Source organism: Crotalus tigris, unplaced genomic scaffold, assembly GCF_016545835.1.
Source record: "Crotalus tigris isolate CLP2741 ecotype Arizona unplaced genomic scaffold, ASM1654583v1 scf7180000017588.1960692, whole genome shotgun sequence".
Taxonomy (NCBI): Eukaryota; Metazoa; Chordata; class Lepidosauria; order Squamata; family Viperidae; genus Crotalus; species Crotalus tigris.
Window position 1 is genome coordinate 1,596,247 of NW_024096494.1, and position 26,732 is coordinate 1,622,978.

General features: G+C 37.7%; 1 protein-coding gene across 10 annotated transcripts in view; it reads left to right on the plus strand.

Annotated features, from left to right (window-relative positions):
• Positions 1-26,732, plus strand: part of TBXAS1 (thromboxane A synthase 1) — a 258,953-nt gene that overhangs the window by 119,549 nt on the left and 112,672 nt on the right. For 8 of the 10 annotated variants that reach the window (XM_039362422.1, XM_039362417.1, XM_039362411.1 and 5 more), the window contains one exon: positions 26,316-26,432. The exons of the other annotated variants lie outside the window; for them this stretch is intronic. In XM_039362422.1, the coding sequence (XP_039218356.1) occupies positions 26,316-26,432 (117 nt within the window). The remainder of the gene's footprint in view (positions 1-26,315; positions 26,433-26,732) is intronic. 10 annotated transcript variants of the gene reach the window in all.

Here is a 26,732-nt window from a genome sequence, read left to right on the forward strand (position 1 = left end):
ATCCATATCTGTTAGACATATTTATTCTGTTTTTTAATGTTCAAATGATTTCAAGACTCAGTAGAAATTCATGTCATTTAAAAATGTCAACATATTTAAAACAATTTCTTTGCATTACGAATAAGCACTTTGGTATTCACACGTCCCCAGATTTTGGGAAGGAAATTCATCAGTATGTATAAATGAGTTAGGAAAAATATAGTCATAAAAACAATGCACAAAATCCACTGTCTTGGAAAAAATGGCATGTTTGGCAAAATGTTGTGAATACTTTAGTACTCAATATAGAAAAAGGATGGAACAAACTTAACTAAAAATTGACACATCTGTCCATTGTTAAGCAGGCCAAAGAAATCTTCAGTATAGACCATCTTGGTTTCACATTTAAAAACTAGTAAGAAAGGATTTGTAAATTTCCCTGAGGAGGGAATTTCACAGGCTTGATGTCATTACAGACCAGAAAAATTCATTATCTTACGAATTAAATTCCATTTGAGTATTGTGGTGTTTACTAGCCAACCTAGAACTAAGGAGAAATTTCCTGACAGAACAATTAATGTAGCAGGCCTGGAAGGAATTTGTGGGTGCTCCAACACTGGAGGTTTTAAAGAAGAGATTGGACAAGCTGCGAGATTATTGGCGTGAACATAACCTGGAGGAGAGAGATTTCACTTTCTTTTCGGATAGACATCAATCCTTTTCAAGAATTGATTTTTTTTTTTGATTACGACGGATTTATATTTTAGGGTAAAGAATGTTAAAATTTTTCCCAGGACATTGACGGATCACAGTCCAGTTTGGATGGAATTGGTTGATGAAAAAGAGGAGAGGAGATCGTGGAGGATGAATGAAAATTTATTTAGACAAGAAAAGAACGTTCAAAAGTTAAAGGAGCAATTAAAGGATTATTTTGCTTTAAATATGCATAAGGGAACTTCAGTGTCAATGGTCTGGGATGCAGGTAAAGCCTACATGCGGGGGTGACATCTATTTATTACAAAACATTGGTACAAGAGATGACTCAACCTTTAAGTGAGCTTTTAAATAATATATTACAGGGTTCAGAGATTCCCCCGTCATTGGGTAGAGCTTTTATATCTTTGATTCCAAAAGAAGATCAAGATCTCACTTTACCAAAGAATTATAGACTTATATCTCTCTTAAATGTAGACTACAAGATTTTTTCAAAAATTTTAGCTAACAGGCTTATGAGGGTTTTGCATCATGTAATACATATGGATCAAACGGGTTTTATAACTGGAAGGTACATGAAGAACAATGTCAGACAAATTATTAACTTATTAGAATATTTAGATAAAAATAATCAAGTTTCTGCAGGATTGATATTTTTAGATACTGAAAAAGCTTTTGACCAGCTGAATTGGCAATTTATGTTAAGATTAATTGAGAAAATGAATTTTGGAGAAAAAATTTTACAAGCTCTTGGTGTTATTTATCAAAAGCAAACGGCACAACTTATAGTTAATGGGGGTTTGTCAGAGGTGTTTACAATAGAGAAGGGGACTAGACAGGGTTGTCCATTGTCACTATTGCTGTTTGTTTTAACCTTGGAAATACTGTTGATTAAAATTCGAGAATCACAGCAAATAAAAGGAATAGAAATTAATAAAAAAGAATATAAATTAAGGGCTTTTGCAGATGACTTGGTGGTTACCTTATCTCAACCTACTTATTCTGTAATAGAGTTATTACAATTGATACATCAGTATGGACAGGTTTCGGGTTTTAAAATTAATAACAATAAGACTAAAATATTGCCTAAAAATATGACTAATCTGGATAAGCAGACTTTGGTTAAGTTGACAGATTTTGAGGTTGTCAATAAGGTAAAATATCTGGGGGTTATTTTATCTGTTTCTAATGCAAAATTGTACAAAAATAACTATGAAAGGCTGTGGGTCAATATACAAAGAGATTTGGAAAATTGGGAGAAGTTGCAATTATCTCTTTTGGGAAGAATTGCGGCGATCAAAATGAATGTTTTGCCAAAGTTTCTTTTTTTATTTCAAATGACACCTATTTTAAAGAATGAGGTTAATTTAAATGAATGGCAGAAAGGTATTAACAAATTTATCTGGGCAGGGAAAAAACCAAGAGTAAAACTTAAAATTATACAGGATATTTGTGAGAGAGGTGGACTCAAGGTACCGAATTTGAAATTGTATTATGATGCTGTGGTTTTAACATTAATAAGTGATTGGGTTAATTTAACAAATGTAGAAATACTCCTCTTAGAGGGTTGGGATTTACTTTTTGGATGGCATGCCTATTTAATTTTTAATAAAAAGGTTGATAGGGTCTTTAAATCTCATATTATAAGGATTTCTTTACTTCGGGTTTGGAGGAAATATTATAGAAGTGATTTTAAAATTCCACTATGGGCTATACCGGGGCATGCGATAGAAGGGATAAGGAGAGGAGTCAAGATGGATAGCGTTTCTTATGCACAACTACTTAGATGGGATGGTAAAAATTGGCAATTAAAATCTTTGGAAGATTTAATACAAGAAAATATTATTTATTCATGGTTTCATTATAGACAAATAGTGGAAAGGTGGAAGATAGATCGTAACGTGGGTTTGCTTAGAGAAGATGAGAATTTATTAAAACAAATAAAAGATCAAAGACGAATCCATATTAAGAGAATTTATGGGGTGTTAGTAGAATTGGATTCAGAAGCAGAATTAGTTAAAGAATGTATGGTCAAATGGGCACAAAATTTTGCTGAACCGGTTCTATTAGATACCTTGGAAATTATTTGGGTGAGGAATGTTAAATTTACACAAGCCCAAAATTTAAGGGAAAATTTTTACAAAATGTTTTATAGATGGCACCTTGATCCACAAAAAATGTCTTGTATGTATCCTGACTTACAGCCTAAATGTTGGAGATGTGGATGTCTGGATGCTACTTATTATCATATCTGATGGTCATGCAAAAATATAAAAGCTTTTTGGATTAAGATATGGTGGAATATTCAAAGAATTTTTAGAAGAAGGGTAAAATTTACCCCGCAACTGTTTTTGTTAGATATTGTTTCTGATTGTGATACTAAAGAGACTATATTGATGTTAAATTTAATCACAGTGGCAAGGTTGTTAGTAGGGCAATGTTGGAAGAAGGAATCTTTGCCTACCTTGCAAGAGTGGTTTTTTAAAGTTTCTTATTTGGCGGAAATGGCAAAGATTTCGGCTTTCTTGAAAAACCAATCGCAAGAGAAGTATTTTTTGGTATGGAAAAAATGGATAGACTTTATACAATATAAGTTGGATATAAAAAAATATTATTTAGCTTTTCAATAACTTATACTTAAAATTTAAGATATTTTATAGACTTTTTTCCTTTTTCTTTCTTCCTATTTTCTCGTATTTCCTTGTATTTTTGTTTTTTTTATACATATATTATTGTTAACTAGTTTACAATTTGTTTAATTAATGTATTTAGATTTGTTTATGGTTTATATCTGTTTTAAGACTTTTTGAAAACTTCTCTTTTAGTTTAATCTCATCTTCCAATTCTTTACGTTTCTGAATCTGCTTTTGTCTATAAACATTATTCATCTTTATCAAGATCCCACGCATGAAGGCTTTACCTGCATCCCATACCATTGATATTGATGTTCCCTTATACATATTTAAAGCAAAGTAATCCTTTAAGCACTCCTTTAATTTTTGAACATTTTTTCTTGTTTAAATAAGTTCTCATTCACCCTCTAGGATCTCCTCTCCTCTTTTTCGACAGCCAATTCCATCCAAACTGGACTATGATCCGTCAGTGACCTAGGAAAATTTTTTACATTCTTTACCCTATTATATAAGTCTGTTGTAATCAAGAAAAAATCAATCCTTGAAAAAGATTGGTGTCTATCTGAGAAGAAGGTAAAATCTCTCTCCTCTTGGTTACGTTCACGCCAATAATCCCTCAACTCCCAGTCCTCTTTCAAATCAAAAAAGACTTTAGGTAATTTAGCCTGTTTGAAGAAAGTAGAAGAACCTTTTTTGTCCTTTTGTGTATCTAAAACACCATTCCAATCTCCCATTAATATCACAGACCTATAGTCCAGCGAAGTTATTTTCTGATGTAACAATCTATAAAATTGTTCCTGTTGCTGGTTTGGTGCGTACAATCCCACTATAAGTATTTTCTTACCATATAGACCAAGTTCAATCATAACATATCTTCCTTGAGGATCTGATTCTACCAGGCAGGCTGGTAGACTTTGCTTAACATAAATAACCACACCCCTTTTTTTCCCAGGGGCAGGAGATGCAAAATGAGATCCCAAGCGAGCATTAGCTAAATATTTTTGATCTTTAAGTAAGATACGAGTTTCCTGTAAGCAAATAATATCATTATTATGTCTCGGGGAAGGGAACCGTATTGTTTTGTAAAATTTAAAAATTTTCAATAAAAAAAAAAAGAAGAGATTGGACAACCATTTGTCTGAAATGGTATATAGGGTTTCCTGCTTGAGCAGAGGGTTGGACTAGATCAGTGGTTCTTAACCTGGGCGATATTGTCCCCCAGGGGGCGATTTCATTTTTTAGAGGGGCGATGGAACAAAAAGGGGCGATGCGGGGGCGAAGGAACAAAAAGGGCGATATGGGGGCAATGGAGTGAGAAGTTTTGAGGACACTTTTGAGACTTTTTCGTACAGTGAATCGCTGCATATCTGTCATACAAAAACATCAGATCGCTCGCTATTAGTGGATTGAATTGTGTTTTCAAATGTTCCTCCAGCTAGCTTCAGTACAGAACGCCGTACATATGTGAAGATGCATCGCTTATCTTCATGCGCATTGCGCAGCATCCTCTATCCTTTTTATATTTCTTTTTGCATCTTAAATTTCACAATCACTAAATGTTACTGTTTTTCTTTTCGGGCATTTCACTTTCTTGCAATTGAATTTTGTTTTCAGTGGTCATTACATTTAAGTGTCTTGAATAAATAAGATAATAATGAAATACATGTATCACGAAGTTTGGGAATAAAGTGACGGGTGGCACCAAAATTTTTCAAGCAGTTGAGATATGGGAAAAAGACTGAAAATAAATTATTAGCATCGATATGTCCTGATGATAATTTTAAAGAAAATAAAAAAAGTGTTTGCATAAATTGAAGAATTATTTCCTATGTTGCGATTGAGAGGTTATGTTTGGGGAGGGGGGCGATGACAACTTCCTCATTGGCTCAAGGGGGCGATTCTTTCAAAAAGGTTAAGAACCACTGGACTAGATGACCTCCAGGGTCCCTTCCAAACTTCAGTTTGGTTATTATTAGTTCCCTTCTTCTGCAGTTACCGTATTTCCTATTTGGAGCAGCTGCTGGGCTCTGCTGGTCTGGAACATAATTGGTCTTCAATTTGTATACCTGAGTGATCACACCCATAAAAGCTGGCAGAGCCAGGATGAAGAAGTGGGTAGTATTAAAATAACAAATTTGATTTTATGTAATGTACAGTATACGTAAATATGATTATACATTTTAATTATACATATTTAAGATTTTCCTCTTTAGTATTAAAAAAATTACAATTTAAAGGCAACTATTAGAGAAGCCCTGGGGACAAGATTTAGTCTTCTGAAGATTTCAGGTTGGACACTTGTTCTCCAGAGCCCATTACAGGAGTTCTTCCAAGTCTGTGGAGAAGATTCTCCAGGCACATGAGAAGTAGGTAGAGCAGGGGTGTCAAACTGCCAGCCTGTGGGCAGGATGCATCATAGCGAAACCGCGCCTACCCCATTGCCGGCAATGGGGAAAAAAAGTCACGATACATCGCGACACGTCACGTGACATTGCGAGGTAGAGTATATATTGTAGGTATATTTAGACACTGCAAGTATCTGCAGCATCTGAGATATATAAAGCAAGTAGCTGAAGTTAACTTAGAGTAATATACTAAGAGAACAGTCCTTAAATGGTTGAAAGTACTGAGATAACATGACAGCATATGAGTAGGCTGCAAAATCTTAAAGTAGAAGGCAGCTGTGTTGTATGATAGCATCTTATAGTGGTCATTGCTGTGTTTCCAATGGTTATGAAGTACCCTTGCACTTCATGTTGATGACACAGAACATGCCACACAGCTTCCCTACTTGCCATGTCAATGGGTAAAGTGCAATATCCATGTTCCATGTGGTTCTGTGGCATCTCACCCATACTTGTGAGTCTCTATTGCATTCCTCTTTCCAAAAGACTGAAGCTGAGAAGTGGGGAATACTTACTTTTGTCCCACTTTTGCTTCCATCATCTGCTTTTCAACAGGTTGATTATTTTTCTTTTAATTTGTTTTACCAGAACCAAAACAGCTACCCTAAAAGTAGATTTCAGGGTGATCTGCTGATCAATCTGATAAGGAAGAGATCCAGGTCTTAAACTACAGCCTCCTGTGCCTTTGTGGGCAACTCTTAGATTGTATCACCCTATGTACTTGCTTTAGCTTTGTCAGATCATCAGACAAATTTCCTTTGAATGTTCTCCAGAAGAGCATTTTAGGCTTTCCTCCCAATTTTTCAATTATGATTTTTTGGGGGTCTAGATTAATTATATGTGCAGTATTTGCAGCAGGCCTGGAAGGAAGCTATGGATCCAGAAAGTAGTGAGATTTCCTGCAGGTATGTCCACTTTATAAAGACAACTAAATACAACAAACAGAGTGTTAATTTCCTGTAGAATTAAATACTGTATATTATTTTTATCCACTTTATAACTAGGTATGCAGTATAGGTAGTCCTTAATATACAACCACAATTGAGCCCAAAATTTATGTTGCTAAGTAAGAAATTTATTAAGTGAGTTTCCCCCCATTTTATGACTTTTCTCGCGACATTTGTTAGGTGAGTCACGGCTGTTGTTAAATTAGTAACACAGTTGTTGTTAAGTGAATCTGACTTCCCCATTGACTTTGCTTGTCAGAAGATCGCAGAAGTTAGGACACTGCAATCGTCATAAATGTGAGTCAGTTTTCAAGCATCCAAACGTAAATCACATGACGATGGCAATACTGCAAAGGTCATAAATGTGAAAAATGGTTATAAGTCACTTTTTTCAGTGCTATTGTAACTGAAGAGTCACTAAGCAAACTATTGTTAAGTCAAGGTCTACCTGTAATGGCCTCATCTTTTTTCTTCTTAACATACACATGAATTAAACTGGAATCTGGACCCATTTTTTTTATGTGATTTATAAGGCCATCCAATCACCAGAGTATCTTGGCAACTAACAAAGCAATAATGAACAAAAATAAAAATATACAAATATTATTATGTATTAATTAATGTAGATTTCAACCTTGAAACACACTAAAGTTTGGAGACAAAATAAGCCATTAGTACTGACTTCAATACCTGGGAAGATCCTGGAAAAGATAATCAAACAACGAATCAATGAACACCTAGCGGCAAACAAAGTCATTACTAAAAGCCAACATGGGTTTGTCAAAAATAGATCATGCCAGACAAATCTTATTGCATTCTTTGACCAAGTGACAAAATTAGTGGATCAGAGGAATGCTGTGGACATAATTTACTTGGACTTCAGTAAGGCATTTGATAAAGTAGATCACAATCTACTACTTGACAAGATAGAAAAATGTGGGGTAGACAGAATCACCACCAGATGGATCCGTAGCTGGCTGACCGGCCGTACTCAGCGAGTGGTCCTCAATGGAACTGCATCTATATGGAGGGAAGTGTGTAGTGGGGTGCCCCAGGGCTCTGTTCTGGGCCCAGTGCTCTTCAACATCTTCATCAACGATTTGGATGAAGGGATAGATGGGGAACTCATCAAATTTGCAGACGACACCAAGCTGGCAGGAATAGCCAACACTCCAGAAGACAGGCTTAAGATACAGAAGGATCTGGACAGACTTGAACACTGGGCACTAACTAACAAAATGAAATTCAATGGTGAAAAAAGCAAGGTTCTACATTTAGGCAAGAAAAACCAACTGCACAAGTACAGCATAGGTGGCACCATGCTCAACAGTAGTAACTGTGAGAGGCACCTCGGAGTCCTAGTAGACAATCACCTAAATATGAGCCAGCAGTGTGCTGCAGCTGCCAAAAAGGCCAACACAGTGCTAGGCTGCATTAACAGAGGGATAGAATCAAGATCACGTGAAGTATTAATACCACTCTTCAAGCCTTGGTAAGGCCACACTTGGAATACTGTATCCAGTTTTGGTCACCACGATGTAAAAAAGATGTTGAGACTCTAGAAAGAGTACAGAGAAGAGCAACAAAGATGATTAGGGGACTGGAGGCTAAAACATAAGGAACGTTGCTAGAATTGGGTGTGTCTAGTCTAACAAAGAGAAGGACAAGGAGGGACATGATAGCAGTATTCCAATATCTCAGGGGCTGCCATAAAGAAGAGGGAATTAAGCTATTTTCCAAAGCACCTGAAGGCAGGACAAGAAGCAACGGGTGGAAACTAATCAAGGAGAGAAGCAACCTAGAACTAAGGAGAAACTTCCTGACAGTGAGAACAATTAATCAGTGGAACAGCCTGCCTCCAGAAGCAGTAAATGCTCGAACACTGGAAGTTTTTAAGAAGAGACTGGACAGCCATTTGTCCGAAATGGTGTAGGGTTTCCTGCCTGAGCAGGGGGGTGGACTAGATGACCTCCAAGGTCCCTTCCAACTTTACTACTATTACTAGTATTAGCTCACTCTAACAAAATAAAGTTAATTTATATTTAGATTAACCCAAATATTTGCTGTGAATCATAACTAGCTATTCAAATTCAACAGGTGTTCACCTGTTATAGGCAGGGCTCTTTGTGAATACTTCAATGTACTAAACATTGAACATTCTGTGTGTGTTTAGTTACATCAGACTTTTCCCTTTGTAACTCATATTCCTTTAAAAAATTAAAATAAAAGATGAACAGTAGTACTAATATAGTCGGCTTTTGATTGCCTGCTTCCCATTAATACTAGCCAGATCTCTTTGTCAAAGGCACATTTTTTCCAAACCCCCACTATACTTAATTAAATAGTGTGCATTCAAGCAGTTGTATAAACTTACATGGTTTCTTGTATTAATAATAGGTAGGATAGGTAGATTAAGAGCCAGTTGTGGTACTTGGTGGTAAACTTTTCCCTGAAATTATTTTTTCTTGTGAATTAATAAAAAAGGGAGGGAGAGGAGGATCCATTTAGCCAGAAGATATTAATGAATCAAACTGCCTGCTTAGTGGGAAAATCAAACTTAAACTACCCCCAACAAATGGGTGACTAGTTCCACTACTAAGCTGTTCCTAGTGTTAGTATATTTTCCTTAACATTCAGTCATCATTTGTCTACTTGTATATTATGATACATTAGTATTGTATGGAATTGACAACAGATAGTTGTGCCAAATATATGTTTTTGCACTGATCACCAACATAATACAGCTAGTCCTTAATTTACAACTATTCATTTAGTGAACTTTCAAGATTACGAGGCACTGAAAAAAGTGACTTATGACTGGTCCTTGTAATTATAACCATTGCAGCATTCCCCACAGTTACATGATCACAATCCAGGCACTTAGAAATCGGCATGTATTTATGACAATTGCAGCATCCTGGGGGTCATGTGATCAACCTTTGCGGCCTTCCCAGGCTTCTGAGAAGAAAGTCAATGGGGAACGCCAGATTCACTGAACCACTGTATGGTTCACTTAACAACTGATTCGCTTGACAACCATGGCAAAAATAGCTGTAAAGTTGGGCTTGATTCATTTAACAACTGCCTTGCTTAACAACAGTTATTCTGGTCCCAGTTGTCGTCATAAATTGAGGATCACCTCTAAAGTATTAATTTTATTTCATATGTGTTATGTTTTGTCACTCTCATTTTAATGCCCAACCGAAATGCTATTGTTTTGGTTTCACTTTTTTGGTTCTTATTTTATGGATATTTTAACTGATATTTCTATTGGTATAAAATAAAAATAGCAAGCTCTCTGATGACCAATTTGGCGCAGCTATGGAGAAATGGCCCAAGAGACAGACCCAGGACTTTAAACTTTGGACCAAAGTTGTTGAAGGTTTTGTACACTGTGGAACTTATACGTATGTTTCTGCATGTATTATTTCCATCTCTTAAAAAGTCTTCAAATTAACTCACAATCATTGAATTACTTTGGGAAACGTAAATCTATGGTTATATCTTTCCAACTAAAACAAGTGCTTAAAGATGCTTATTGTAATGGAAGGTGCTCATGTTTTTGCTCCATGAAAGAAGTTCTGATAGTTAAACAAGACTTTTGATGTCTTAATATTTCCAGGAAGATACAGATGTAAGAATCTATATATCAGGGATTCCCAGTCCCCCAGCCACGGAACAGGGCCACGGAAGCAGCGGGTAAGCTCACACATGCACTCACGCATCCACACTTGCACGAGCAGCCAGGCGTCCATGCACGTGCATGCACAAACTTGCAAGCTGCTCGTGCAGAACCATTCCCCCCACACACACACTGCCAGTCCGCAAAGCCAGAAAGATTGGGAACTCTGTTGTAAATGCTTATAGAAGGGTAGAAATACTTTAGAATTGATTTGTGTATTTTAAAGTGACAAAAAACTCATCTTTTCATGGAATCATTTTAGTGATGTGTATGTACTGTATGTATATATCTGTGTGCCTGGGTGAGAAGTATTTATGTTTAAGTTTCAAGGAAAAGAATTATAACAGTGACTCCAGCAAACTAATTTTTGTCCAGCAAAATTAATTACAGTTAAATCATACAAAAGCAGTGGAATGAAACATTATTATTTTTAAATTAAGTTTTTCAGTTTGTTTAGTGCATTTTACTTTTCCCAAACTTACAAAGGATCACAGTCTTGCTTATTTCGATCCCTACTATCAGGGATTGTTTCTAATGAATTTAATTGCACTTGAATTTTCCAAACTGTGACCTGCAAATTTAATATTCTCTGGACTGTTCTCCACTTATGTACAAAGCAGTAATGCTTTTTGAAGCATTTAACTACCAGAAAGCAAGGAAAGGCAAAATGGAGTAATTCTTGCTTTAATTGTCAGTATCCCTAATTTTGCCGTGACAGGAGATAGTGTAAAAGCAATGTTCCTGTACACTATTTATTAATTGAATCCCAACATTACATTTCCAAAGTAATTAGATAAAGTCTTAATTTTAAAGTGCTTGATATATATTCATTCCCCTATCCAAGTAACAGAATATTAATTGCACAAATATTACACAGAATTAAATATATATCTTTATAGTTGGGCCAATGATTCTAGATGGAGCTTATTCAGATGTGGTTAAAGTATTTTTCCCAAATACTGTCATCACAGTTTGCTCTGAAATAACTTGAAACTGACACTGACTGAATAGCATCATCATTCTTTTTTACTTAATCCAGTGTTTCTCAACCTTGGCAACTTTTAAGATGTGTGGACTTCAATTCCCAGAATTCACTAGCTAGCTTGCACACTTACTGTAAGATAACATAGTCCACATCCACACTAAACCACAAAAAAATTAAACAGATTTATTTTTGTTCTGCAAATGAGAACTTTGAGGACTTTAACTGGTTTGCTTAAATGGCTTCTGTGAACCGTTCATTGTGATGTGTGAATCTATGCGACTTGTAACTTATTCAGCAAAGCATGGCTGAGAAGTCATCATTTTAATATGTGAATCCAATCTATGTGACATTGGGACATATAACGGTTCCTGGCACTGAACTCTGAATATTTTAAATATATTAGGTTCAGCCATAATATAGGCTGGCCATTACTTCCTTGTTCAGTTCTTGCACATTCTATTTCCTTCTCTATTTTTTATTTGTAGATGATTTGTGCATAGTGTATTTCTCTTGAATACATAGAAAACAATGATTCATTTTAGTGAACATTTCTCCTAATATATGCATTCAGTTTTCACAACAAATTATTCTAATGCAAGGCATTTTTACACATTTCTCATCTTGCATTTTATTGATTAATTACATATTAATTGATCAAATAATAAACTGAAATAATTTGCCATGAATGGTGACTAATCATGTTTCAAATGATAACTAAATTTTAGTTTTTTTGTTGGCTAGAATTGCAAAATCAGATAAACGCATGTGATTTTAAATAAATCTTGGATGGATTTCTTTCCCATATATGCTTCCATAGCCACATATTTATATTGACTAAGTCATGTGAATTGGTGTAAACTGAATTAAAATCCACTCTTTAAGCTCACTTTAGTGGCAGTTCCTTTTGTATCCCATGTATTTTGTAGAGTAAAAAAAGCCTATACTCAGGAAGATTCCAAATATTTTTTTAATACTATTAAAATTTTATCTGCCACTCATATATTAACAGCCAGTTGTTATTGTTACTTCTTATATTCTACTTTTCTGCCTTCAAACTGGCCTTGAAAATAAATATTTAAAATTGCATATGGTTGTGTGACACACTTAGTAATTTGCTATTTCTGCCTTACATTTCTACTGAGGTAGTTATAAGGTTAACAGCATCTATATCACAACATCTTCACTGGATGTTGCCACCCACAGATGACTTAGAAGAGAAAGAGTTTTCCATTTAGTGGTGCTAATGGACTCTTTCTGGAATAGAGATAACAGACTTTCAATGTGGCTCTTGGAGACCACCAGTTGTTACCACATTGTAATTCTCAATGTGCATCAAGAGGGAAAATCTTACATATTCCACAAGAGAATGTGCATATTATTATTGTTTGAATAGATTAAAATAACATCATACTTAACGTTGTTTCAAATCCATCTTATATATTTTGGAGAACAGCCACAGCTGGATATAAACCTCAGTCTGGAAAAAGTTGTGCATTTCTGTTCTAGAGACATCTCTGAACCTTTTTGCTGTATTTACTTGACTGTCAGACTGGGACCTTGCTTTCCTATCAGGCATCTCATCTTTAATATTGTATTATTATCATCTTGGTTTCTCTTTGCTTTTTCTTTTTTTATATATTTCTAAAAATATTATGTTGGGCAGCATATTAAACCAAATGCATTAATAGAATCCAAATAAACAATTTATTAAAATCAGCAATATATAAAACAGTTAAAATGAGCAGCTGAGACATCTCAAATTACCAATTAAAAGCTGCCAGAATAAAATATACTCTGGTGCAAAAAACTGAAGATAGGGGAGGGACTCTGATAAATTTCAGAGCCAAGGCATACTCAGTACAAGACAAAAGAGCTTTTCTTTCTACACATACCTAGGTTACTTGTTTCTGTAAACTTTCTTCTGCTCATCTTTGATAACTGGGAAAAGGGAGGGACAGATTTTCCTGTCAGCTATCTACTATAGTGGGTAGAATTTTTGACTACATTCCCAGGGTGGTACTTTGGCAGCAAATTGCCATAAACGTTATTCATTCAATATTCAATATTCACACATACAGGATGGCAGAAATTTTAGAGGAACTCCATGCATTAGGGTCATGTCACTATAGCAGGAGTGTCAAACTCAATTTCATTGAGGGCCACATCAGCATTTTGGTGCCCTCAGGGGGGCTGGGTGTGCTTGGCCCACTGGGTGGGTGTGGCTACAGTGGTCACGGCTGACTGGGTGGGGGAGGACACCTGAGGGGCAGAGCAGGTTGGAGGAGATCCAGTGGGTCTCTGGTGAGTTGGGCTCTGGAATGAGGTGAGGTGAAGCAGGGGCTGGAGTGGCTGCTGCCTGACACCATCGGCCCCCACACACAGAGGCCAGCAAGTGCATGGGGGCCAACGGCGTCCACCAGCAGCCACAGCCTGCTGTCCCCTTTGCCTTCTTCATGCTGGGCGGGCCTGCAGCTCTGAGCGGCATCCTAATGGACCTGCATGAGTGGCTGGTGGCCACGGCTGCAACGGGTACCAAGGTGCGTGAGGGGAATGCATTCCACCCACAGACCACAGGCAAGACCCACTAGGGGGCTGAGGAGATGGCAACCTGCTCTCCAACCAAAACGAGATGGGATGGAGTAGGTGTGTCTAGTGGTCTGCATCACATGCCGCCAACCCCGACTCCAAGTGCTGCCAGTGCCACCACAGAGCTGCTGCTGGGGGCCAGCCCAATATTCACAACGGGTTACCCAGCCCCTGCTGCTGGATGCAGTTGGCCCCCATGTACTCACTACCTCCTGCGTGTGTGCCTTGGCTGCCAAGCTTGCTGGTGGGGGCCAGTCCCTCGCCATCTCTGGGGCATCCCCGAGGGCCAAATATCGGCTAATCGTGGGCTGGATCCGGCCCATGGGCCTTGTGTTTGATGTTTCTGCACTATAGCAAAGCTTAATCTGCTGATTTACAACTGTATGTGGTATAGGATGCTGTTTCTGTCAGCTTCTCTGGGCCTCCGTGCAATCACAATAACACCCAGTCTTTTTTTTGTAATATATTGCATGTTCCTATTGAGTTATTAAAATCTCTAACTGTAAAATTAGGGTATACCTTGCATGAAAACCTGGGCAAAAGAAACTGTATCCTCATTCAACAAGCATATTCTGGGAGCCAGCTAGTCTCCCTGCTCTTAAGAGCAGGAAGAAAAGCCTTAATCTTAAAATACTTTTTAGCTGTGTCACACTCATTATGATGAAAATGTCAGCAACTTAGGAAACACTTATTCAAACAAAGACTGGTAAGTAGACTTCTGAAGCAACCCTCAGTTAGAAAAGCATTTTAATTATGTGCTTAACTCCCATTAGTTTCAGCAGGGCATGAAGAGTTGTTTAAAGCTAAGCATTTGTTGGAATGGACTGGAGGACATCCAAAACATCTGGATAATCAGAGGTTTGAAGTGCTGTTTATAATGCCATATGGTCTCAAGAGAAACATTTAGAGAAGTTGAATGAGAACTTTTTATAGTTTTTGTTTGTAGTTTTTATTCTCATTTCACCCCTTCCTTTTATTCTGGCCCTTCCCACACAGTTCTAGCAGCACATCTCTCTCTCTCTCTCTCTCTCTCTCTCTCTCTCTCTCTCTGTGTGTGTGTGTGTGTGTGTATAGATAGATAGATAGATAGATAGATAGATATAGAGAGATAGAGATACACACACACACACACACACACATATATATATATATATATATATATATGTATGTATGTATGTATGTATATATATATATATATATATATATATATATATATATATATATATATATATATATGTATATTCAATAATGATGGTGAAAATGCGACTCCCGGGCATAATTATAAATGGAATGAATAAAGCGCGTTCACCAGGAGAGTTTAAAGTTAAAATACTTCAATTAAAGTATTTTTACTATATTAAAATAGTACTATTTTAAATATACTATATTTACTATATTATGCGAGCGAAGATAAATATGGGAGCACGCAGCAGAGGAAAGATGTTAAATTGCAGCCGATGAAGCCCCGCCTCCATGGTAGGATACACAATGACATCAAACTAAACCCCCCCACTGCAACGAGAGCCAATACTGCCGGGAGAGGGCGGAACATAACTTTAACAATACCCCCTGAAGTCGACGGAAATGTGAACAAAAGTGCTCGAGAGAACGACAGAAGAAATCTTTACTCCGATCCCCCCCCCCACCTATCAGCTGTTCAGCAGGGAATGCTAGCACAGTCTAGGAACCACGCGCAGACGTCTATGGAACCCGTTTGAATCACCTTGTTAGAAACGGTCTCTCAGCCCTGAAGATGTTGGGGAGTTTTCCCAACGAAAGCTTGGCAACCTTTTAATATAGTAAAATACTTTTTACTATATTGCTATATTACTATATTATATATATGATTGCTAACAAAGAATAAAGGGAGAACTGGAGAACTGGAATAGCTATTTTGAGTTTCTTAACTCTCATCAGCCAGACTTACCTTTCTGAGATTCAAAACTTGGAGGCCAAACTCATAGCCCTCGCCCTCCAAAAGGATATGCACATTTCAGATCACAGTATTTCCACAACAGGTTTTACTTTTTGATTCATCAAAAATGTAGAGAAGCAGATCTATTTTCATCTTTATTCTTCAGCAACTCTCACATGAGGAGGATCTCTTGGCAGATTCCTCGTATGATCTTGAGCATTCTTTTGGCAAGCCATGCTGGATTTTATGGCAGGGTAGGGAGAACTATCATGTGTGCACAACCTGCGATGAAGATAAATATAGACTGGTCTTTCTGTCACACAAAAGTTGATCTGAGGCCGTCTTGCATATAATATTTCTTAAGAATCAATCTAAGGTTTTGAAAGGGTACATCTAAGTGACCAAATGAAATGTGAACAACAGGCATTTCATGTATGCTTAACAGAAACTATTGCTAGGTTGGCCAAACTTAAAAATTACTCGGCTTGTGAAAAAGTATATGTACTGCTAGAGTAAGTGGTAATGTGCCATTTTATTTCATTGTTCATTTTTGAAATACCTCTCTACTAACATGATAAAACCCCAAATAGTAAATATATGCCTACAAAATGCAGTAGCTGCACTTAGTGATAACGGGGAGACAACAGGTGATGTAGTATTCATTATTATGAGTGAGTATTGATTTATTAAATTTATTTGCTACCCATCTCTTTTCAAAGTGACTTTGGGTAGCTTAGAGTACGGAAATATTAAAATTATCAGAGATGTTCTTCCTTATTCTTCCTCCTCCTCCTCTTCCTCTCTCTTCTGAGGAAGGTAGAGTGAGAAAGGGCTGCTCTTTGGCCCTGTAGAGCAGGGGTGAGGAACATGGCACTTTTATGAGTTGTGACTTCAGCTCCCAGAATTTCTGAGCCAGCCATTCTGTCTCAGGAATTCTAGGAGTTGAAGTCCACAAGTCATAAAAGTTCCCCACTTCTGCTGTAGAGCAAGAGTCCCCAACCCACAGTCCGTGGACCAGTACCGGCCACGACATGCCAGCAGCCAGTCCACACAAACAAGCAAAGCCCCATCCATGAGATGCAGGCAGCACACAAAACAACGCACCCTCCAGTCCACGGAAAAACCTCTCTCCACGGAAGCGGTCCCTGGTGCCCAAAAGGTTGGGCACCTCTTCTGTAGAGGATGAACACTGTTTTTGTCCCTGAACTATTGAGAGCATGACTTCAGGGATATTTTCTCTTGAGCACCTTGGCACCTATTTTTGCAGCCTCCAGGCCAAAAATCTTTAATCCAGAATTTTTTGAGGGGTGGGGGCAGACAGAAGTTTGAGGATATTTTCAAATTTTAGGGGGGTATTCTTTTTATGTTGGAAAACAATTGGAAATTATGCTGCTATCTCTTATAGTTTGTTGTCTGCATTTGTTAGAAGAAAGATGGCTGAGAACTATATACAGCTAACCATTGTGTTCTGTAAATGCTTTTGCTGGAAAATAACAAAAGCTCTACTATAGAAATTTCTGAAAAGTAACTGCTAAATGTTATTTAAGCTCCCAAGCATCTGTCTGAAACAAAACATTGTGGCTTGCTCACTGGTGGTGACAGGACTACTGTTCTATGAGAATCTCTATATTTTTGGAGACTAAAGAAGTAAAATAAACTAATAAAATAAATAGGGTAAAGGGACATCTCCTTTGGAGGAAAATTGAGCCCTGATGAGGTAACGTATCCATCCACACAGTGTTTATGGCAGCAGTACGTAAATGCTATTGCTTTCAGATTTAATTTTTGGCCCCCATCCCTGGGATTTCCAGATGACCAGTCATCCAAATACTAACAAAGTCTGGCCATGGTTATCTTTTTGAGACTGACCAAAGTTGTTTTGGTGTTACCACAAACAGAAGAGATTAAATGTACAGATTATTCATGCTTGCTATTTCCCTTGCTTTCCTGGTTAAATGGTGAGAGTTCCTGGCAATTCAGCACATGTAGGAACAGACTACAAGAGGACAGAACCCACAAAGAAAGTTCTTTCTCTATTACTTAAAAAAAACACACGAAAGATGTCAGCAGAATAAGAGACTTCCTGGAGAATTTCAAAACACTTATCACCTTTTATAGGAGAAGACAATCTTAAGATAATTTGGCTTGAGGTGTTTTTTTTTTTAATTGGTGTGGTTTTACAGGTCATAATTAGCCTTTTGTATTGTGTCCAGAAGTTGGCTGGCAGCCAGGTTTCTAATGGGTATCTTCTGTTAGCACTTCATGTGCCAACTGAAAATCTTTCTATGTATCTGAGCATTTGGTGGCATTTAACAGGGAGGGCTTTTTTTTTTTTTTTTAGTGCTGGATCTGCTATTTAATTGCCATGGTATGTTTTTATATTCAATGTTTTTTTAAAAAAATAGTCTTTCTTGCATTATAGTAAGTAATTGTCATAGGGCCTCTTGAGGATCATCTTGTTGAAATACGGGTTATAATTGTAATATGGTAGGTAATGAATTAAATCTGCTTGGAAAGGAATGTGAAATGAAGTACAGAATTATTAGCAGAGTACATTGAGACTTGATTAAGCTGCATTTAAAAGGTCCATTTACTTACTGCAGTTTTATTGTACCCTTGTTCCAAAAAAACTCAGGGTAAAAACCCTAATTAGAGAGAATGACTGGCACAAGGTCTTTCCATGGACATGATCTCCAAGTGGGGATGTGAGCATGGATTTCTGTGATTCTGGTCTTATACTTGAACCATTATATCACTTCGTACTATATGAATGCACCAACATGCTGAGCTGCATTTCAAATAAATGCTATTCCATTTTCATTCCTTATGTGTCTGTTTACAGAGGATACAATCATTAAGGACTTGTCCCCTTAAGGACAAGCCGAGATTATCTAGATACAAACATTGGCGATAGGGCTAGAAATCTGTTAGTATTTTTTTGCACAAGAAAATAATATAGTCAGTGGGGAAGCTTTGCAACCCTCCCCCCTTCAAAGTGGAAACCTTTATCTGACATTTAACTTCTATTGCTTGTCAGCTGTTTGCATTTCCTTCTCAGAAGTGTTCCCTCTGCAGGCGGCTTGCAATCTTTAAAGACTCATCCCGGGGGCATTGACCAAAGAGGCCACCCAATATTTTTTATTGATTGTTGTGGCAGCTAAAACTATTGTTGAAGAACAATGTAAGGTATCTTTGCAAAAGTTGTTGCATTGGTGAAAGGGGTGAAGATTTCCTGAACTGAAGCCTGCAGTTGCCCAGATTGTGGAGGCAATTAAAAAACCCACCATTATATGGATCCTCTCTATGTATGCTGAGTAACACATGATCTGACCTATTGATCATCACTAGAAGCAACTACTTTCCTTGCCCTCTGCAGTAAGCAAGCCTGTGCTGAGTACCTCTTTCAGTATTAATACCCAGTTATCCGATGTATAAGAGCTCCTCTCCATAGGCAACTATTATTAAATAATGAAAGATAATAATAATGATGATGATGATGATGATATTGGAAGGGACCTTGGAGGTCTTCTAGTCCAACCCCCTGCTCAGGGAGGAAACCCTATACCATTTTGGACAAATGGCTGTCCAGTCTCTTCTTAAAAACTTCCAGTGTTGGAGCATTCACCGCTTCTAGAAGCAAGTTGTTCCACTGGTTACAGTACTTTCCGGCGTATAAGATGACTTTCGCAAGCTTTAAAATTGGCGCCAAAGACGGGGGTCGTCTTATACGCCGAGTCGTCTTATACGCTGGAAATAACAGTAGTTTCCGGCGTATAAGACGACTTTCTAGGCATGTGACTCGGCGCCGAAGATGGGGGTCGTCTTATACACCAGGTCACCTTATACGCCGGAATATACGGTAATTGTTCTAACTGTCAGGAAGTTTCTCCTTAGTTCTAGGTTGCTTCTCTCCTTGATTAGTTTCCATCCGTTGCTTCTTGGCCTGCCTTCAGGTGCTTTGGAGAATAGCTTGACTCCTCTTCTTTGTGGCAGCCCCTGAGATATTGGAACGCTGCTATCATGTCACCCCTCGTCCTTCTCTTCATTATACCACCGATGAGAACCACTGAGCAGTTCACCTACAATTTGAGTCACTGTTTCTAGTTTTTCAAAGATATAAATTCAATTAACTTACATGGATTTTGCTTACTTTTGGTGAACTTGATACTAAAGGCTTTGGGGAGAGATCTGTGGAAAAAAAGGTACTATAAAAGTGTATTAGAAGGAAGTTCTGAACTGAGAGTTGCAGCTGAAAAAAGGCATTATTTGATGTAGCAGAAGAGCTTCAAGTGTCCATTGACATCTTAGCCAAAGAACTCATGTTACTGATTGAGATTAAAGCACAATCAATCAGGGACCAATAGACACCCAATGCTAGCAATGCAACTTAAAGCTATACTGTCTGGCCATCATGGTCCATTGAATTATTTTATTCTACTGTAATTATCTTCTACCTTCTGCTTACTTAGCTAGGTGATGGCACCAAGGTGATCTTGGATGATCTCAGAAATCTAAACAAGATTGATCTCATTAATATTTAGAGTACAAAATATCTCAGGACAATGATACACAGTTGCCATATTGTGGGCAGGAAAAACTAAATGGGCTTGTATACAAAGCTGGTGTGAACACAAAGGAGATTTTGCTTATGAACCTCTTTATTGACCACCGTACCACCAGGAGACTTAAATCCAGTTTTAAATCAGCAACATTTGAATCATGCATGCACTTTCTCTGTGGCAGATAGCCTTAAGGTTGTCTTTGCATTCATTGCTTCAGCTTTGATTCTGCAGTTATAAACAAACATTTTGAGTAAGATTGTCACAGCCAGTTATAAATAAATTGTAACTTTATTCATAGCTTTGCCTGTTGAGGTGTATACCTTTTTTCTTTTTCCTTTTTTTGACAAAAGGAGAAAACACATATTTTACTGACTGACATTTTTGTGTTTACTTGCCTTTCTTTTTTCAGAAAAAAAAATGACATGTGTAACTGTGCTAAAGTGATATTTATATGTATCTTTTGACATTGGCTCTAAGATGTGACAGGAAAAAAAAATAAAAAGCCTCAAGGGTTTTGTTTATACACTTGACTTTTTTATTAGGCAGTATCTTAAGATACAAGTTTATGGGGCTGAGTTCCTTTGTTCCTCTTGTACAGTATAGACTCTGCCTGAAAGAGGAGAGAACGTGTGGTATATAAAGCCAGAATTCCAGAAATTGAAGGCCACACATCTTACATTTCCTGAGACTGAGAAACACTCTGCCACGCCATTATGTCCCAACATAATGCTGGTGAAAAGTGAGATAAGGAAGAAGAAAAAGCCATATTCCCTATGTCAAGGTTGTGTTAGTCCTTTGAATGCTCCAGGGGACACATGGTGATAGATAGTTTGCTATTTCCCTGCTTTTTTGTGTGCAACTGTGTGATGTTGGTTTGTTTCTTTTTACTGGAAGAATAGGTGTAAAACTTTAGTGGAGATTGTTAAAAGAAGAAGATCCAAAACTATTCCACTCCAAATCCACTAATTGTGGATGTTTCTGCTTTCAGAAAATGAAGTTGGGCACTTCATGGGGCCCGTTGTGTTGCTCATCTCTTTTAAGGCACTTGCCTTTAAGTGCTGAAGAACTATTTCCTAAATACTATTTATTTATTTGCAGATTATATCCTACTTTTTGTCCAGTAGTTCAGGGCAGTGTACACAGTCCTCCCTGTCCTTGATAGGATATATTGGGTTGAAGGAGAATAACAATAGCTTAGGCCATGAGTGAAATTTAAATATGATACAGATTGGGGGGGGAATAATAATAATAATAATAATAATAATAATAATAATAATAATAAGTTGGAAGGGACCTTGGAAGTCATCTAGTCCAACCCCCTGCTCAGGCAGGAACTCTACACCATTTCAGACAAATAGCTGTCCAGTCTCTTCTTTAAAACTTCCAGTGTTGGAGCATTCACCGCTTCTAGAGGCAGGTTGTTCCATTGGTTAATTGTTCTAACTGTCAGGAAGTTTCTCCTTAGTTCTAAGTTGCTTCTCTCCTTGATCAGTTTCCATCCGTTGCTTTTTGCCCTGCCTTCAGGTGCTTTGAAAAATAGCTTGACTCCCTCTTCTTTAGGGCAGTCCCTGAGATATTGGAACACTGCTATCATGTCCCTCCTCATCCTTCTCTTCATTAAACTAGACATACCCAATTCCAGCAACCGTTCCTTATATGTTTTAGTCTCCAGTCCCCTAATCATCTTTGTTGCTCTTCTCTGTACTCTTTCTAGAGTCTCAGCATCTTTTTTACATCATGGTGACCAAAACTGGATGGAGTATTCCAAGTGTGGGCTTACCAAGGCATTGTAAAGTGGTATTAATACGTCATGTGATCTTGATTCTATCCCTCTGTTAATGCAGCCCAGCACTGTGTTGGCTTTTTTGGCAGCTGCAGCACACTGCTGGCTCATATTTAAGTGATTGTCTACTAGAACTTCGAGATCCCTCTCACAATTACTACAATTGAGCAAGGTACCCCCTATACTATACCTATACATTTGGTTTTTCTTGCCTAAATGTAGAACCTTATTTTTCTCACCATTGAATTTCATTTTGTTAGATAGCACCCAGTGTTCAAGTCTGTCCAGGTCTTCTGGAGTGTTGGCTATTCCTGCCTGTCTTCTGGAGAGTTGGCTATTCCTGCCAGCTTGGTATCATCCACAAATTTGATGAGTTCCCCATCTATCCCCTCGTCCAAATCATTGATGAAGATATTGAAGAACACTGGGCCTAGAACAGAGCCCTGGGGCACCCCACTACACACTTCCCTCCATGTAGATGCAGTTCCATTGAGGACCACATGCTGAGTACGGCCGGTCAGCCAGCTAGTAATCCATCTGGTGGTGATGCTGTCTAATCCACATTTTTCTAAATTATCGAGTAGTAGGTTTTGATCTACTTTATCAAATGCCTTACTGAAGTCCAAGTAAATTATATCCACAGCATTTCTCTGATCCACTAATTTTGTCACTTGGTCGAAGAATGCAATATGATTTGTCTGGCATGATCTATTTTTGACAAACCCATGTTGGCTTTTAGTAATGACTTTGTTTGCCTCTAGGTGTTTGCTGATTCGTTGTTTGATTATCTTTTCCAGAATCTTCCCAGGTATTAAGGTCAGGCTGATAGGTCTGTAATTTCCTGGATCCATTTTTTCCCCTTTTTTGAAGATGGGAACTACATCAGCTCTTTTCCAGTCCTCTGGTAGTTCCCCAGTGCTCCAAGATCTTTGAAAGATATAGTTCAGTGGTTCTGAGATCTCATCTGCCAGTTCCTTGAGAACCTTGGGGTGTAATCCATCTGGTCCTGGTAAAACAAGATCAGATGATTTTGGGGGGTGCTTTGTCTGTGTACATGTTGCATTTCACTGGATGCCTTGAAATGCATTGTGGTGCATTTCACTACAATGATTCTATGTCACATAGCGTTTGTTTTTTACTAGTTGTAACTTGGTAGAGAAAAGAAGGAAATGAAACTAAAGAAGAGTCCCTGGTTATTTCTCTTCCACACATGTAACATCTGGCAAGAAAAAGTATTAATTAAAGGATGATATTGTTCATAGCATTTCTTTATACATGGTAATGGTTTCCTAGTACAAGTCAATCATTACTCACTATAAACACTCTTGATTATAAATATAATTATAATTCATTAACAAAAAGAGACATTTATAAATGCATGGCTTTCTGTTTTTGTTCTACCAAATAAAGTTTCAGTAGGAAAAAAAATCTAAGAAATATATTCATTTCAACTATATGAGTAATTGTGTGTCCGTGGAGTTGTTTTTGGTAAGATGGATGGCTATGTAAATTTGATTTAAAAAAATTAAAAAAAACTTTCAAGCTTTTTTTTACTTCTTCTCTTGGACTCCGTGTACTATTTCTTCAGGATTCATATTTATGGAATATAAAAATGGCTATTATGACACTCCTCAAGTGTGACTGAATATTGACAGCCTGACAATTCAGACTGAGAAATAAAGAAGTATCTCTCTTCTCCAGAGAACATTAAGGATTGAAAAAGCAACAACAGTAGCAGTAGTCCACTATACCATGGGTCTTCAAACTTGGCCCTTTTATGACTTGTGGACTTCAACTCCCAGAATTCCTCAGCCAGCATGCCACAAGTCATAAAAGGGTCAAGTTTGAAGATCCCTGCACTATACCTTTCTAAAGACATTTTAAAGGAACAACTGCTAATTAAAAAATGCCTGATGAGATCTGAGGAAGATCAGCAGTCACAGAATGTAGAATGATAGTTGGAATAGTAACCTAAAAAGGGGGTGAGGAACACAGAATGGTGAATCCTGTAGAAAGACATATGTCATGTGTCTGATTAATGAAATGACAACATAACTGGTTGATTGGCTTGACTTTTCTAGTTTGAAAGGTGGCTATAGTGTAGCATTTACAGGCAGATGATATCAAAGCCTGTTAGAAAAGCACAAATAGATAGGTTTCTACCTCAAGAACAATTAAGTTAATGTTTGATGTAGGAGTTGCAGGAGAAGGATATAGAGGCATGGAAAAACTATTGAGAGCTGTGCCAAGTTGCTTAAGATGGGCAGCCATATAAATCTTTTACATAAATAAATAAATACATACATAAATAAAAAAACTGAATTGGGATTGGTTATAATGTATAGCAGTGGTTCTCAACCTGTGGGTCAGGACCCCATTTGGGGTCGAACGACCATTTCACGGGGGTCGCTAAACAACGCAGTCCGCCATTTTTTCCCCCTTTTCCTTAGCTGTGCTACTCCCTTTTATTCTATTGGCTTTTGAAAGCCAATAGAATGGACTCTCTTGAATAGAGTCTAATTCTATTGGCTTTCAAAAGCCAATAGGAATTGTCCAGGCTGTCTCTGCCCTGCTGAGCCCGCCAAAAGTCCCATTCTGCAAACGGTGCTGCACCAATTGAGTAGTCCTCAACTTACGACCGGTTGAGTAGTCCTCGACTTACGACCGGTTGGGGGTCGCGGCATTAAAAAGATTGAGAACGACTGCTGTATAGGATACTGAATTAAGGAGTTCTGTAGTGCTTTAAGAAAAAAAGAGACTTTGAAGAGGGATCTGAAGGGAATGCTCAGTTGGTATACATTTAGGCAGGGGTCTTCAAACTTGGCCCTTTTATGACTTGTGGACTTCAATTCCTAGAATTCCTCAGCCAGCCATGCTGGCTGAGGAATTCTGGGAGTTGAAGTCCACAAGTCATAAAAGGGCCAAGTTTGAAGACTCCTGCATTTAGGTCAGAACCGATCCATTCTTTATTACAATCATTGATCAGAATGACAAGTCACCACAGATTTGCAATAAATATTGCAGTGTGGAGTGCTGCTTTTTTTTAGTGGTACTGCTTGGCAACAAATTTAAATGTACCTCAATTTTGTTGTTGGCACGTAATTGAGAACCAGAGTTTCTCAGATCAGAAATCATATAGCATACTTGATAGCTGCGTCCTCTTGACTCATACTAGTGATGCATTCCCCTGTACAACATTATAAGGGCTATAGCTTTTTGAAATCATTCACTATGGTTTCTTAGGGCAAAGTGTTCACCCTGTGGCCAACAGTATATATTAGAAGATGGATGAGATGACCAGAGAACATAGCTAGAATTTACACTATATGAATGGGGGAGGTCAAGATGCAGCATTCTGATTTTTACCTGTCTCTAGCATTTTGAAAAATGCTATTACAACTAATATACATTTCCAAAGGTTCCAATAATTCAGCAGATTAACAGTTTCTCATATAATATTACTGAAATGTTGAATTGTCATAATATTATTCTCATCCTGGTTAAAGCTAGATAAACTGAATTTAGGTTTAACTGAAATCAGTGGTATTAAATCTTGGACCCATAAAGTCTTGTTTTTGCAATCTTTCTTTCGAATATGTCTCTACTAGTTCTGAACTTTAAAATCATGGTTTTACTTGGAGGTTCACAAAACTCCAAGTAGGAACAATTGTGGACAACATTCTTGTTCTAGAGCAGGGGTATCAAACTGCCAGCCCATGGGCCGGATGCATCATGCCAAAACCATGCCCACCCCAGCTCCGGCAATGGGGGAAAAGTCATGATATATCGCGACATGTCACGTGATGTGGCGAGTTTGACACCCCTGTTCTAGAGCAATGAAATCATACCCCCACAGGAGCTTGGAATAGGATATCTACACAGTTACAAGAAAACCCCAGTGTGCATTAGCTTTGAGGACTCTGTGTGTGTGTGTGTGTGTGTGTGTGTGTGTGTGTATAAAGCACAAGCAAGAGTGTGCAGGCAAACCAATACAGAACTTTTCAGAATTCTGGAATCTGAACATTATTATCCTACTTCGTATTTATCGTACTTATTCATCAATTGTTAAATTGCTATTAAGATTTGTCTATTTTTGATACTATTCTATCTTTGTCCTCAATTAGAGTCTGGATTTGGTTTTTAAGCCATTTGCAGACAGCATTGTCATGTTGCGTGATGAGAAGTGGGAAAAGGTCCGGAGCATATTGACCCCAGCCTTCGGTATTGCAAAGATAAAAGAGGTAAGATGCAGGCAGGTATCACAATCGCACATACGAAACCCTTTTCTTTTTCTTTCTGCTCTGTTTCCCAAATGTGCACTATTACATAAAAAGTGACCCACTCATCCACTGCAACATGGTTAATGCCTTACTGGCTGCCTTTGCAGAATCACTGCTCCCTTAAGGAGAAGGGTTTCTCAGTATATCAAGGTGTTTAATTAGAAAATGAAGAATGAGCTTAGTTTCAACTGGACAAATAACCTTTATGCAGTTTATCTGTGTTTTTCTATCAGATTTGGACTCCAGATCCCTGTGATTGAT